The sequence below is a fragment of the Schistocerca piceifrons genome, chromosome 6 (genome assembly GCF_021461385.2).
Source record: "Schistocerca piceifrons isolate TAMUIC-IGC-003096 chromosome 6, iqSchPice1.1, whole genome shotgun sequence".
In the NCBI taxonomy this organism is placed as follows: Eukaryota; Metazoa; Arthropoda; class Insecta; order Orthoptera; family Acrididae; genus Schistocerca; species Schistocerca piceifrons.
The window spans coordinates 426,122,699-426,136,911 of NC_060143.1; the positions used below are offsets into that span (position 1 = coordinate 426,122,699).

The 14,213-nt window shown below is 39.6% G+C and overlaps 1 protein-coding gene across 1 annotated transcript in view; it reads left to right on the top strand.

The window, feature by feature from the left end:
- The window catches only part of LOC124802565 (vacuolar protein sorting-associated protein 54), a 152,590-nt gene that overhangs the window by 43,634 nt on the left and 94,743 nt on the right, over positions 1-14,213 (top strand). Inside the window, exons 3-10 of the mRNA XM_047263434.1 lie at positions 2,228-2,350; positions 2,488-2,590; positions 7,946-8,124; positions 8,225-8,367; positions 8,537-8,636; positions 8,763-8,905; positions 9,011-9,137; positions 9,676-9,783. Of these exons, the coding sequence (XP_047119390.1) occupies positions 2,228-2,350; positions 2,488-2,590; positions 7,946-8,124; positions 8,225-8,367; positions 8,537-8,636; positions 8,763-8,905; positions 9,011-9,137; positions 9,676-9,783 (1,026 nt within the window). The remainder of the gene's footprint in view (positions 1-2,227; positions 2,351-2,487; positions 2,591-7,945; positions 8,125-8,224; positions 8,368-8,536; positions 8,637-8,762; positions 8,906-9,010; positions 9,138-9,675; positions 9,784-14,213) is intronic.

Genomic DNA, 14,213 nt, shown 5'->3' on the forward strand with positions numbered 1-14,213 from the left:
CGTCTTGTGAATGCCTTCCTTCAGGATATCGACATCGCTCGACTAGAGTGGCCAGAATGTTCTTCAGACATGAACCCTATCAAACATGCCTGGGATTGATGGAAAAGGGCTGTTTATGGATGATATAATCCACCAACCACTCTGAGGCATGTATGCCAATTCGCCATTGAGGAGTGGGACAATCTGGACCAACAGTGCCTTGATGAACATGTGGATAGTACAACATGACAAATACAGGCATGCATCAATGCAAGAGGAGTGTACAGCAGTCTGGACCACCACCTGTTAAGGTCTCGCTGTATGGTGGTAAAACATGCAATGTGTGGTTGTCATGAGCAGTAAAAAGGGAAGAAATGATATTTGTTGACCTTTGTTCCAAATTTCTGTACAGGTTCTGCAACTCTCGGAATCAAGGCAATGCAAAACTTTTTTTGATGTGTGTATTTTGTTGATGCCAACCTATGTAGAGAGGGACTATCAACATAATAAAATAAGGGAAATCAGAGCTTGTATGGCTAGATGTAGGTGTTCGGTTTTCCCGCACTGTTATAGGTTGCAATAATAGAGAATTATTGTGAAGATGGTTCGATAGCCCTCTGCCAGGCACTTAAGTGTGATTTGCAGAGTATCCATGGAGATGTAGATGTATATTGCTGGCATGCACTAACAAAATCAGTATCACAAGATTCTAATTTGATGTCTACCTCCTCAGCATTACAAAGACGCGGTATATATCCAACAAAAGCAGACGTTGATCGCTCGAAACAGTGTGATCCTGCCAGCATGCATACACACCACAACTACTGCAAAGAAAAAAAGTTTCAAATACAGCTCACCCAAGATTGAGAATAGCACTTATCACCATGAGACATTGGCGAGAGGTAGATTCACCAGACTAGGCAGACCACTTTGCCGACAGTTAGTCTGCGGCTGTGGCTGATGCTGGTATTTGTGGCGTTGCCAACGCAGCTGTAGCTGACTGCAAATGTGTGTTGACACTGAATTGAGGAGACAAGTTAGCAGCGTACAAGTGTGTTGCTCTTCCCACTCATGGAGTTACTTGCTTCTTTAATGGAGATGGTGTCGAGGGATTCAGCAATTTGCCTGCAACATATTTACTTTTTCTAGAATTTGTTTATTTGCAGTGCAAATAACAGTTTATACAATGCTGAAAATCCAAGTTGTTGTCTCTGTTGCTATGGACAATGACACAGTGTTCCAACAAAACTTTTCTTCTTTGATCCTTTATTTGTGTTTAAATTAAACTTTTTTTCTCAATAAAAACTTCTTATTCTCTGGCATAAATACGCCCAGACCTCCTGTCACAGTCATCAGAATGTAATGTAATGCGCCTGTCGTTGTTCCGATATGATGTAGAGATGGATATGTAGAAACAAGTTGTTGTGGTCATTGTTATTTATCTCTATTAACTGTTTGACTGGGCTGTGTTGCTCTGTCTTGAGACAGCAGACTCCGTTCTCAAAGACGCCAAGTCCATACCAATTGGAAATCTCAAACACCAGTCACTACAAAATAATTTCATATGCTGCCTTTTTATCGCACTTGTATTTTACCTCTGTTATTACGTTCCATGTTAGCTTTTACTTTAGTAAAGCTGTAACAAAGCTCACAGTAGATATATGCCTTTGTCATTTAGCTCTGACTGACTTCTTAAGTCTCCCTTGACAAGTCTCTCCATGATCATTGTCGTGCACAGTGAGATTCTGTGGATTATGGCAGATATCAGAGGTGGAATGGCCTTCTCATGGAATAACTGCCCCGACCGAGTAGTTGTTTCTGTACACAGGAATCTAGGTGCCCATCACCCCTGCCCTGCAGATGTACTTGGGTCCACTTTTGTTCTCATGACGTGCACAAAAGAAATAAAATTTCCTGGAGAATGTGGAGCCCAAAACAAACACAGCTATCATTCGTCGTATAGGGAGACAGAGGGAATAACACATTACTTTCTTCAAAGTGATGTGTAACACCTCAAACCACATGGTTTTTTATGTTGGACGTGGTATCAACAAAACCATTATGTTCCAGACTAAATACTATTTCTCTACTTAAACTGAAGATGTAAATTCGCTAGTGCACTTTCAGCATCACTTTTTACTCTGCTACTTAAAAACAGCAGCGCTGTGCTGCTTCCTTTTCCTAGCTGAGTTGTAGTTGTAAGGAAGTACATTTTTAAATTGTTGCACTCAAATAATTTTTGTTTCAGAGGGATTTCTTCACAAAAACGTGGGGTGATGGATTTGTTGAAAAAAGTGATATTCCTGTACCTCATTACATACCAGATATTGGTCCACAGCATTTTGAGTCCTACTTGAGAAAAATTGCACGTGTGAGTTAATTTTCCAATAGCTTTTTGCTCAGTTTGTATGGAATTATGTGATAAAAACATTGTAAAGAAGACTATAAAGTATTACATATTGAAACTGTTGATGTATATAAATAATATTCTTATGATTCTTTACATAGAGATATCGGAAACATGCCAGAATAAATTCCATTGCATCAAAGCCAAATTCTCATGCAGAGCTCCTTCAGCACTTCCCAAATCTACGTGCAAAAAGCTCAATCGGTAAGTTGCATATATTAAGACTCTAAACTATTAAGACTCCGAATATTTTTAGCAACCATTACGCTATCTGATGGTTGAGGGTCCATTCTTATATTGGCTAAAAAATACTTGACTTGGGTGAATAAAAATCCTAGGACAAGATGGTGAAAGTCCTTAACTGATAACTAGTTTCAACTCATTGATGAACTGTCTTTAGGTCTAACTTGCAAAAAATTGCTTATAAGAGGTGAACAATAACAAAATAAATTCAATATTTGAACTTCCTTTGTACGATACATACCAGTAAAAAATTTTACTTAATTTAGTGTGTACTAGCCTGCAGGTATTACACATCATCATAATTTGCTGAGCTGAATTGCTCTGTGTTGTCATATACATATACTGAAAACTATATCAGATTATGACAGAAAGAAATTCATACAAAAGTGTATAATCACCACAATGCTAGTACAGGATCAAGGTAGTAGTTATATTATGGCCGTCGGAGATCTTGTCACTATGTAGCAACACAATTACATGAAAACATTGCCAGATAGCATTAGCAACCAACTATTTTCTTTAAATTTGTGACACACTAACAAGGTAAATCATTGTAACATAACACAGTTTTTACTATATTTATATTATATAAGATACAAGGACTTATGTTCAGTTTCTACAAATCTGTAGTAACCATATACCAAACATAAGTGGTTCATTAAGCAATACAAGAGAAGTGAATTAATACTGTCAACAGTTGCTATCACTCAGTATTTTAAGATACAGGAAAGTATCTACAGTGTCATTGAGCAAACAAGTTAAATACATAATACTGAATAATAAAACGAAGCAATACTGTAACCTGACGTTTAGGTGCCAATTACAATCAGCATTATGAGTGGCTTAATTTACAAACCAGTAAATATAGTGGAAAATCCAGGATGGAATAATGACAATATTACGAAAAGTATGGATTGCTACACGCCATATAGCAGAGATGCTGAGCCACAGACAGGAGCAACAAAAGACTGCTAAACACATAAGCTTTCAGCCAGAAGACCACCTTCTGAAACAGGTGTGGAGGAGGAGGAGAGTGAGGTAGTAGTGGGAGACATAAATGTGCTATTTATGAGGGCATACAGGGATGAGATGAAGAGAGGGTAGGGCAGTTATGTGCTGTCGAGAGGTAAAATGAAAGGGGGTGGGGGCAGAAAAAGAGTGAAGTGAAAGACTGTGTGTGTGTGTTAGTGCAATAGGAGACCACAGTGGGAACTGGGAAGGGGATTGGTGGGTGAAGGACAATGGCTAATAAAGTTTGAGGCCAGGAGGGGCTCAGGAACATACGGTATATTGGAGGGAGAGTTCCCACCGCACATTTCAGAAAAGTTGGTGTTAGTAGGAAGGATCCAAATGGCACAGGCTGTGAAGCAGTCATTAAAATGAAGAATGTTGTGTAGGACAGCGTGCTCAGCAACAGGGTGCTACAGCTGTAGTCTGCAGTTTTTCGGTGGCCGTTAATGTAGATGGACAGCTTGTTGGTTGTCCTGCCCACATAGCATGAAGCACAGTGGTTGCAGCTAAGGCTGTAGATCACATGATCGATTTCACAGGTAGCCCTGCCTTTGACAGGATAGATGATGCCCGTGAGTGAACTGAACTGGAGTAGGTGGTAATGGGAGTATGCATGGGACTGGTTTTGCATCTTTATCTATCACAGTGATATGAGCCATGAGGCAAGGGGTTGGGAGCAGGGGCTGTGCAGGGATGGACAAAGATATTGTGTTGCTTCAATGGGCATCCAAATACCACTATGGAAGGGGTGGGGAAGATAGTGGGTAGGACATTCCTCATTTCTGGGCACTACGAGAGGTAGTAGAAACCCTGGTGGAGAACATGATTCAGTTTCTTTAATCCTGGGTGGTACTGAGTCACAAGGGGATTTCTCCCCTGTGGCCCGACGGTGGGGTTTTGGGAGGTGGTTGGTGATTGGAGAGATAAGGCACAGATTTGTTCCTGTACAAGGATGGAAAGGTAATGTGGTCTTTGAAGACCTCAGTGAGATCCTTGGTATATTTTGAGAGGGACTGTTCATCACTACAGATGCGACAGCCACAGGTGGCTAGACTGTACAGAAGAGACTTCTTGGTATGGAATGGGTGGCATCTGTTGAAATGGAGGTATTGCTGGTGCATTTGTTATGGGTGGAGGTACTGATATAGCCCTCTTTGAGATATAGGTCAACATCAAGAAAGGTGGCTTTGTTGGGTTGAGGAGGTCCCAGTGAAGTGAGTGTGAGAGAGAGAGAAGGTGTTGAGGATTTGGAGAAATGTGGGTAGGGTGTCTTCACCCTCAATCTAGATCACAAAGATGTCATCACTGAATCTGAAGCAGTTGAGGGGTTTGAGTTTGAGTGGTTAGGAAGGATTCCTCTAGATGGCCCATGAATAGGTGGCATGGGATGGTGCCCTGTGGGTGCTCATTGATGTACCCCAGATTTATTTGGAGATAATGCCACCAAAAGAGAAATAATTGTGGTTGATGATGTAATTTGTCATTGTGACCAGGAAGGAGATTGTATCTTTGGAATGTATTGGTCATTGGGAAGGTAGTGTTCAATAGCAGCTAGGCCATTTGCATTACAGATGTTAGCGTAAAAGTAGGTTTCATCAACAGTGACAAGCATGGTGCCTTGTGATAAAGGAACAGGAACTGTGGAAAGTCAGTGTAATAAATGATTGGTTTCTTTTATATTGGACTGTAGGTTGTAGGTGATAGGCTGAAGGTGTTGGTCTTTGAGAGCAGAGATTCTCTCTGCAGTGACAGAGTTTAACCAGCGTCCTGAGTGTCTGGGTTTAGGAATTTCAGGAAGCATGTAGGCAGTAGGAGTTTGGGGTCTGGTAGGGGTGAGGAGAGATAAATACTCTGGGGAGAGGTTCTGGGGTGGACAATGAAGATCTGAGGAGAGACTATAGATCCTGCTGAATTTCTGAAAAGGAGTGACTGTTTCAGGGTGGATGAAACTGACAGCTGGCAGAGGCCTTCTATCAGGTAATGCTTGCAGTTCAAAACAGCAGTGGTGGAGCCTTTGTCAGCAGGCAGTATAATGAGGTCAGGATCAGAATTTAGGTGGTGGACAGTGGTTCTTTCTGTGGATGTAAGGTTAGCTTGCATGTTGAGGTATTTGGGAAATGATAATGAGGCAAGGTTCAAGAGTAAGGAATTCTGAAAAGTTAACAGGTGGTGATTTGGGGGCAGTGGGGGTGGACCATGGTTGGAAGGGGGAGTGAACTGAGTCAGGCAGGTTTCAATAGTGGTCTTAAGTTGAGTCTGATTGGTGGGGTTGGCGGCAAAAAAGTATTTCTGCTGTAGGGACCGGGAGAAAAGAAAGTCTTCAATGAGTCCAGCACAATAGAATTTGGGGGTGAGACAAAAGGCAAGGCCTTTGGAAAGAATTGATTCATCTGTGGAGCTGAGTCTTTTGGAGGAAAGAATCATGACTGTGTTTTGGGCCTGTTTAGGTTCTGGATTCTGTATGGTGGTTGGGAGGAAGTTTTTAAGGGTGGGGTATATTTAGTACGACTGCAAGGCACGGTTTGTCAGCTGTGAGGGGAAGTGGGGAAGGTTTGGAGGCTTTTGTAGAGGTGGTGGATAGTGGTAGGCTAAGGCGGGAATAGGAAGGGAACAAATTGGAGAGTTTTTTGAGGTGTATCTGTATGTGCTGCTCTAATTCCAGGAGAGCAAGAATTTCAGTGTTTGAGATGGGATCCAGGAATTTGGGATTGCGTAGCAGGAGAAATTTATGGATCGAGCAGAGGTACTGTAAAAAGGTTTGTGCCTGATTGACAAGGTTTTGCAGGGCTGTTGGTGAAGGTTAAGAACTGGCGGAATCTGAACAGATGGAGGTCATGGAGGAAGGAGGGGTTGCAGTTGGAGATGAGTAATTTGATGGTAAGGCCATTTTGTGGGGATTCCATGAGCCAAGCAACAATGCAGGAACAGTAAGTTGGACTGGGTTCCACCTAGCAATAAAGAAACTTCTCTATATTCGCCACTTCAGCTGCTGCCACCCATTCCATGCCAAGAAGTCCCTTCCATACATCCTAGCCACCCACACCTGAGGCATCTGTAGTGACAAACAGCCACTCTCAGAATATACCAAGGGTCTCATTGAGGCCATCACAGACAATAATTACCCTCCCAGACTCCATCTAGGATGATTATATTGTCTTAACCTTATCAATATTTTGAAAACTACTTAGTCATTTTTATTAGATGCTGGAAGTGGTAATGTTAGACATGTTTGCCGTGCAGATTCAAATGTCTCGGGATCAGTGAATAACTCCTAAAGTAGACAGGGAGCTCTGAGCTTTCTCATGCTCTTCATTTGATGCTGTTAATAATGTTTTACAGTCATTTCTAAACTTCAGATAGTCATTAATATCACTATGAAAGTTCTGTGTACAGTGCTTCAGAATAACCGTCTCAAAGGCACTGAAAGTTATAGAAATTCAGTCCTGTTAAAAAGTATTTATTGTAATAACTCTTGCTCATGCTTATTGCTGAACATGCCTTGACCTGTTAAAGAAAAAAGAAATAGATAGGTAATGACAAAATGAAATTAGACACACAGTATAGCTCATGACAGAATGTGAAAACTCCAATTTTTGTTGCGAACGATGGCGGTAGAGTTTAGGCTTGTTCTGTGCACCTATGTCACATGTCCTCTGACAACCAATCAGTGCTCAGTAGTGTTCTGAGTGCTCTGCTGTGAATCCCGTAGCTAATGCGAGCTTTAAATATGATCATAGGGAGTTGTTTAGTTAATTTAAATTCCATTTGTTGCGAGTTTCATTTCTTATTGTGGTGGTAACTGCTAAATTTTGCATAAGCAAGTGAGAGACATAATTTCCAGGATGCACGCTTTCTTCAAGCAGGAAGCATGTGCATGTGCTTACCACAACTGTCACTTGGAATCTTCGACAATGCAATCACCATCCATGCCTCGATATGCGTGAACCACCATCGTTCATGCATTGGACTATAGTAAGTAAGAAATAAATTGGAATCATAGGTGAGATTTCCATTCATTCCTACCATTTATCGGTCTCATTCCAGTTGTAGATAACAGGTTTCAAAAAGCTGTTGTGGTGTCAGAGCCTCGTTCAGTTCTTGTCCTTTTTGAACTTACAAATGTTTTATTACACAGAAATATAGGATAAATGCAAGCTTTTTATATTCTATGGCCAATGCTTTGTAAAAGAGTGTATATCTAGGATTCAGCATTTGCATCCAGGACAATGAGTTTAATTTACTACTACTCTTAACTTCTTTACTCTTAATGAAATTGGGAGATGATTATATTTTTCTGTTTGCTAGAAAAGATCCAACTTGATGTTAGTGGAATTCCAAAGATATTTCTCCAGCCAAATTTTGATCTCACTGTGGAAGAGACATTCAATTCTGTGTTCCCTTTTACAAAGGAACAGGCAACTTTTGGTTCTGATGGTGAGAACACAAAAAATTCTTATAATTCTGGGAAACTAATACAAGAAAAGGTAAGTGCTCCACAGCTTTTTAATGTAAGTTCAAATAATAAATGTTCTATGATGTAATCATAAGCTAATGTTTTTATCACAAAGTTGTGTATTTTTTTAGCTTTCTCATTATCTGGATACTGTAGAAGTTCAGATTGCTCACCAAGTCGCCCATAAATCAGAAGCCTTCTTCCATGCTATGACATCTCATGATGCACTATCTGAGCAGATGAGTCAGACTATTAATGATGTTAGAGCCCTCAGGTGAGTATCTGCCCAATTATGAAGAGTTTTCAGTATAATGTGTGTAAAAGTTTACCGTATAATGTATAATATCTGAAACATTTGTGTGTCATATTTGTTTAGAGAATTAAATGTATGCATAGACTAAAATTATCTCATGTCTTCACGCACCACGTGTTTTTACTTGCAGGGAAAAAATTCAGCATATAGACAAATCTGTCGTGAAGGACTCACTGCAAATACTAAGACTTGAGAGACTGCGATGCAATCATGCAAGTGTGGTTTCAAAGGTAATTATTGACCGCTTCTCTCTCTCTCTCTCTCTCTCTCTCTCTCTCTCTCTCACACACACACACACACACACACACACACACACATAACTATATAACTGGAAAGCCTTCTGTTTATATTTGTAGTTGCAGTTGATGGCAACAGTTCATCAGACTCAACCCACAATTCAGCTTCTTCTTTCAACTCCAGACTATGTTGCTGCTCTGGAGCTAATTGCTACTACCCAGGAGATACTGGTGAAGGAGCTGGCAGGAATACACAGTTTTCGGTATCTTTTTCTGTTTCTACTGTTGTATGATGAGTTTATTGTTTTAAATTTTTTAGTTTGACAGTAACAAGTATCTCAATGATATCTCTTTGTTTTTGTATTTAGGCATTTAGGTTCACAGCTGCTTGAAATGGAGAGGCTTATTGATAAAATGTTAAGCACAGAGTTCGAGAGGTATGCAACAGCTGACTTGAATCGACCACTGAATGACAAGCAACAAATTCTTGAAGGGGTTAGTATTAAGGCTATCTTGTTTTCTTGTTAAAAATCTGTATGGCATTCTAGTATTTCAGTTCCTCACCAATTCGGAAGAGTATTGTGTACACTGTTTGGTGTTCAGATATAACAGCTCTTGTAAAAATTACTGTAGAAGAAATCATTCACATCAAGTTTTGTCCTCAGTTTATTTTTTCAGAAATGTCAGCTGGCATTTTTATTTGATATCTGTATTCCATTTATGTGCAGTGAAGATCGAAAAGGGGGATGGTTATATGAATAAAATGTGCATGCTTATAAATTACCTGAAAAATGGGAAATATTTGTGACTATTGAAGCAACTTCTAAGTATGGAATTACGGCTTTTCAGAAAATGAAATGTTGGATTTCAATTTTTGTTCTCTTGCTTGCTTATGTACATGTGTGCTTTTATATTTTGTATTTACATGTGTGTTTCTTTACTGAAATATGATTTGAAAGTCAAGTGAGCTGCTATTATCATAACTAATTCATCATATAAGTAAAAGGGTGAAATGTACTGCATCATTTTACAGGACAAACTGGTATCTATAATATTTGGTATGCTGCGACAGAAACATCTGAACTTCATTGACACCTACAAGGAAGAAGCTTTCACAACCATCAAGGCGGTTGTTAAACAGGTTGGCAGACATACATTATTAGTTACTAACTAGTAAGTACTAAATACTGAATGACGTCAAAGGCAGGTAGTAATTGAAAAAGGCATGAGGCAGTGTGTAGCCTATCCCAATACTATTCAAACTAGAACAAACACTAAAAGAATCCAAACAGAATTTTGGAAAGAGAATTAAAGTTAAGGGAGAGAAATAAAAAAATACTTTCAGGTTTCCAGTGCTATTGTTATTCTGTCAGAGCCTGTGAAGGACTTGTAAAGTCATTTGAATAGAATGGATAGTATCTTGAAAAGAGGTGCTAAGACGAATGCTAAAAAGAAAACTGAAGTAAATTAATGAAGTCTTAAGAGTCGGGGCATGAAATATCACAAATTTAAATGTAGTAGGAAAGTTAGAATACTGGAAACGGGAAATGAAAAGTTTCAATCTAGATACGTGGAGGACAAGGAAAGTAGGTCAGACAGAAAGCTACTTTGAACAGTTCAATGATAAGATTCTTCTCATCAGATTCGACCTACTTTGGACAGTTCAGTGATAGATTGTTCTCATGTTCTCATTGTTGTTGTTTGACAGTAAACAAACATCAACAATGATAGGTCAGGTATAGAAAAAGTGTTATTAGGATATTGAATGGCTCATTCAGTATGTAAAGGGAGATGAAAATGTAGCAGTCACGGGGATTAGAGCGTGGTTGTAGGGGAAGGAGTAGAAGGAAGTGTCATGGGAGAATATGGGCTTGGTAATAGGAATGAGAGAGGAGAAAGACTAATAGAGTTCTGCAATAAATTTCAGATGATAGTAGCAAATAGTCTCTTCAACAATGACAGGAGGAAGAGGTATACTTGGAAAAGATCTAGGGACACCAGAAGATTCCAGCTAGAGTACATCATGACCAGACAGAGATTTAGATATCAGATATTGGATTGTAAGGTGTATCTAGGAGTAGATATAGACTCACACATTAATTAGTAATGAAGAGTAAACTGAAACTTAAAAGAATCATCTGGAAGAGTCAGTGTGGAACGCATTGAAATACTGAAGTACTGAGGAATGATGAGATGCATTTGTAGTTTGCTAAGGATGTGGATACTGTGATAAGGAATATGACAATAGGGCGGTTCAGTAGAAGGGCAGTGGACATCTCTAACAAAGGTAATCACAGGTGTTGGACAGTCAGGCGTAGGTACAAGGAAGATAATTCCGAAGACACCTTGGTTACTAGAAGAAATACTTCAGGTGATTGACTAAAGGAGGAAATACAAAAATTACAAAAATATTTAGGGAAATATAGGAATAAAACCCTGTAGGAATGAAATAATGCAGCGAAATGCTGAAAGAAATATGTTAAGAAATTGAAAAAGAAATTGTCTTTGACATTGCGTTAACAGCTGGGGGCAATATGAGTTGTTATGTTATTCTGAAATATCAGGTACTCAAAGATGCCTTGTAAATCTTTCTATTGATTATCAGTTTTGACAGATCTGTGCTCCCCTCAGTGGATCTTACAACACATAAACAGCATTTCATAATCTTAATCAACATGTAAGTCACATAGTGATGTTGCATCGTTTTACAATAAAAGGTAGCAAGGAACATGAGCGTGTCAACATAAATAACACAAATATGAAATATACATCATGTTGTACCGATGAACTAGTGCACTTATTCATTTAATACCACAGTGGAACCTATGTCGACCTCGACAAAGATAGTTTTATCTGTGAATGTGAGATAGTCTTTTGTTTTTTGCAAATGACGAATCTCAAAAAAAATCTAGTCTCATAAGAATGTAAATGCAGTAGATTCCAGTGGATATAAGTTGGAATGGTAATGCTGAGATGGAGAGACTTTTACAGAATAGATGAAGATGGAAAGCTGCATCAGACAAGTCTTTGGACAGAGACAACAACAACAACAACAACAACAACAACAACTAGTACAATTTCACATTAATAGAGAGATAGACTTCCCAATTATTTAAAATTTTTTGCATACACACTTATAGAAATATCATGAAAGATAACATAAGATTCATAAATAGATGAAGATTACTGTTTTGCCTGTTAACAAAACAGAGACACAGAGGTGTCAAGTACTAAAGATTCATAAAAAAATTACTTCAGCAGTAGTAGTGCAAGTAGTCTAGAAGGATAACAAAGATTTAAAATACTATGCATGTTAGCACTTCTGGGAGAGTGCCTTTAACCATGACATTCAGCAGACTACAATTGTTGAAACATCACAGCAGCTGCTAAGTAGCTACCCCTCTCCCGTCACGCTCAGTCTCTCTTTCCATCAAGTCACGGCAATATTGAGGATTGTCCTCGCACTGGAAGGCCTCGTACTGCACACGCTCCAGACAATGTGCAGAGAGTTAACGAATTCGTGACTGCTGACAGACGCATCACAGTGAACGAATTGTCACGCTACGTTGGGACAGGGGAAGGAAGTGTTTGCAGAATACTGAAAGTGTTGGCGTTAAAAAAGGTTTGTGCCAGGTGGGTTCCCAGGATCGCAAAACTCGGATGAACAACCCTGAAACACCCGCCTTACAGTCCTGACCTGGGTCCATGTGACTATCATCTCTTTGGGAAACTGAAAGACTCTCTTCATGGAACAAGGTTTGAAGATGATAACTCCCTTGTGCACGCTGCCAAACAGTGGTTCCAACAGGTTGGTCCAAAATTTTACCGTGCAGGTATACAGGCACTGGTTCCAAGATGGCGTAAGGCAGTTGAGAGGGATGGAAATTATGTGGAGAAATGAAAATATTGTTCCTAAAGGATGTATCTACACACTGTAAAACTTTCAAACATGTAGAATAAAAGATGGATTAAAAAAAAATAGTGTGCATTTCTTTTGGAGTGACCCGCATATATCATACTCCTAAAATTGTTCCAATATTTGTCAAACAACAAAAAACTTGTCGGATGTACCTCTGTGTGGTCGGAATCCACATTGGTATTCGCAGAGTATCTTTTTGACGCACTTCTTTATTCTTTCATTCAACACTCCAGAGAAACTCTTATATACTGTATTCAGTAGGGTTATACCTCTGTAGTTTTCACAATTCAGATTTTCTCCTTTCTTATATATTAGGCATATTATTCTAGTATTCCACTCCTCCAGCATGCTTTCATTTACCCATATGTTCTTTATTAGTTGAAACATTTCAAGTCTCAGAGGCTGCCCCCTTGATTTTACTATGAGGGTTGAATGAAAAGTAATGCCTCCACCTTCATTAACTAGGTTTGGATGGGAGTATCTTAATAAATCACACTCAGAAATAAACCTTAAAATGTGATCTTTAATTACCAGTATTCACTTTTCCACATAATCACCAGCCAGTTGGATACATTTCTGCCAACGATGAACAAGTTTTCTCAAGCCGTCACGGAAGAAGTCTGTACTCTGTTTCCGCAACCACGGTTTCAGAGTTCTCTCAACACCTTCATCAGAAGCATAATGATGTCCTCGCAGATCGTCTTTTATTATCGGGAACAGATGGAAGTCAGATGGTGCTAAATCTGGACTGTATGAAGAATGCTGTATGGTGGTGATTCAATCTCTGAAGTTCTGCTGTAGTAGCACGTGAAATGTGGGGTTTGGTACTGTCATTTGGCAGGAAAACATTTCCCCTTTCCTTTCAGATCTTTGTTAGCCTTGCAGCATTGTGATGTAACGCCCTGAGTTTATTGTTGTTCCACGATCAAGGAAATCAACATGGATAACACCATCTGTGTCCTAGAACACTGTGGCCATGATTTTTCCAGCTGAGGGCTGCACCATGAATTTCTATTTTTTTCTGGGGCAAGTCTTTGTGTTGATATTACATTGACTGATGTTTCGTCTCTGGGTCATAATGGTGTACCCACATTTCATCTCCTGTCACAATTGAATGGAGAAAGGCGTCACCATCATTCTCATAATGCGAAAGGAGTTCCTGGCAAATTTCAGGTCTGTGCGCTTTCATTTCAGGAGTCGGTATCCGTGGCACCCGTCGTGCACAGATCTTCCAACAGCCAAGCAAAATAATAATTTGACACACACGTTCTTGTGAAATGCTGATTGTGATTGCAATTTCTCTCTGAGTGATACGGCGATCGTCCTGAATCAGTCTGTCAACATTTTGCTTGTGAAACTCGGTGGTTGCTGTCACAGGATGTCCAACTCTTTGTTTGTCACGCAGATCAGATGTTCCCGCCTCAACATTTTTAAACGTATTCACCCAATGACCCACAGTATTCGCATCAACACACTCACCATAAACTGCTTTCATTCTCTGATGAATCTCCTTTGGGGTGACAGCTTCTGCTGTCAAGAATTCAATTACTGCATGTTGCTGAGATCGCATTGACCTCCGGAGCAGGGTTCCATACTTTACACTGTAACAACACAACCATTCAGTGCTAAGGCTTCCTGCCAGATGAAGCTGT